Raw genomic sequence first — 877 nt, forward strand, 5'->3', positions numbered from 1 at the left:
ATTAAAAAACATATATAAAATCAAATTGCCCATAAAAAGTATTTGTTGTCCACGGACCTCCTGTCTTGTCCTTGCAGACCCCCTGGTTTAGAGTCAAGATTTGGCTGCTATTTTCAGCATGGCGGTATCTCTTAGATCAGAGGTTTTCAAACTTTTTGACTTGCGGACCCCTTTATATTTCAGGCTTTACCTTAGGGACCCCCTTATAAACGCTTATGAAATTTATTCATAAATATTTGCTTAAAATAACATATTTTTACATTTATTTATTTAACAAATAGGTTTATTGTCAATTAAAAGATTTCGATTAAAAAACATATATAAAATCAAATTGCCCATAAAAAGTATTTGCTGTCTACGGACCCCTTGTTTGAAAACCTCTGCTCTAGTTGATTTAAAGGAAATGAAAAAAAAAAATAATAACAGGGGTCTGCAACCATATTCTGAAAATCATGTCCTTCACTGTCTCTGTTTCTGCTTTTCTTTTCTTCTTGTTCTCTAGACATGGACATGGAGGCTTACTACTCCGACATGGAGAACCTCGACGAAGATGAGCTAATGAACTACTTTGAGCAGGAGGAGATGTATAACTATGATGACACTATTTACCAACAACCACCCTTGTGGCAACTGCTGGACACCTGTGTTCTTCCTGTCATCCAACAAACAATTACAACCATTCTACCCCTGGCTGTTGCTTGCATTGTATCGAAACTGGTTGCTAGCCTCAATGTAGAAGGTAATAAGAGTTTATTATAATTCTGTCTGCTATAGATTAGATACAGCGCCTGAAATTTGGGTAGGGAGAGAGCTAGTCATGTACATTGTTTTGTCTTGGTATAAAAAGATGGCCTACAGCAAATATTCTGCTCAATAA

The 877-nt window shown here is 36.3% G+C and overlaps 1 protein-coding gene across 1 annotated transcript in view; it reads left to right on the plus strand.

Annotated features, from left to right (window-relative positions):
• LOC106871820 (protein-serine O-palmitoleoyltransferase porcupine) overlaps window positions 1-877 on the plus strand; it is a 43,743-nt gene that overhangs the window by 10,211 nt on the left and 32,655 nt on the right. Inside the window, exon 3 of the mRNA XM_052978113.1 lies at window positions 503-739. Coding sequence (XP_052834073.1) covers window positions 503-739 — 237 coding nt within the window. The remainder of the gene's footprint in view (window positions 1-502; window positions 740-877) is intronic.

The sequence above is a fragment of the Octopus bimaculoides genome, chromosome 30, assembly GCF_001194135.2.
Source record: "Octopus bimaculoides isolate UCB-OBI-ISO-001 chromosome 30, ASM119413v2, whole genome shotgun sequence".
Taxonomy (NCBI): domain Eukaryota; kingdom Metazoa; phylum Mollusca; class Cephalopoda; order Octopoda; family Octopodidae; genus Octopus; species Octopus bimaculoides.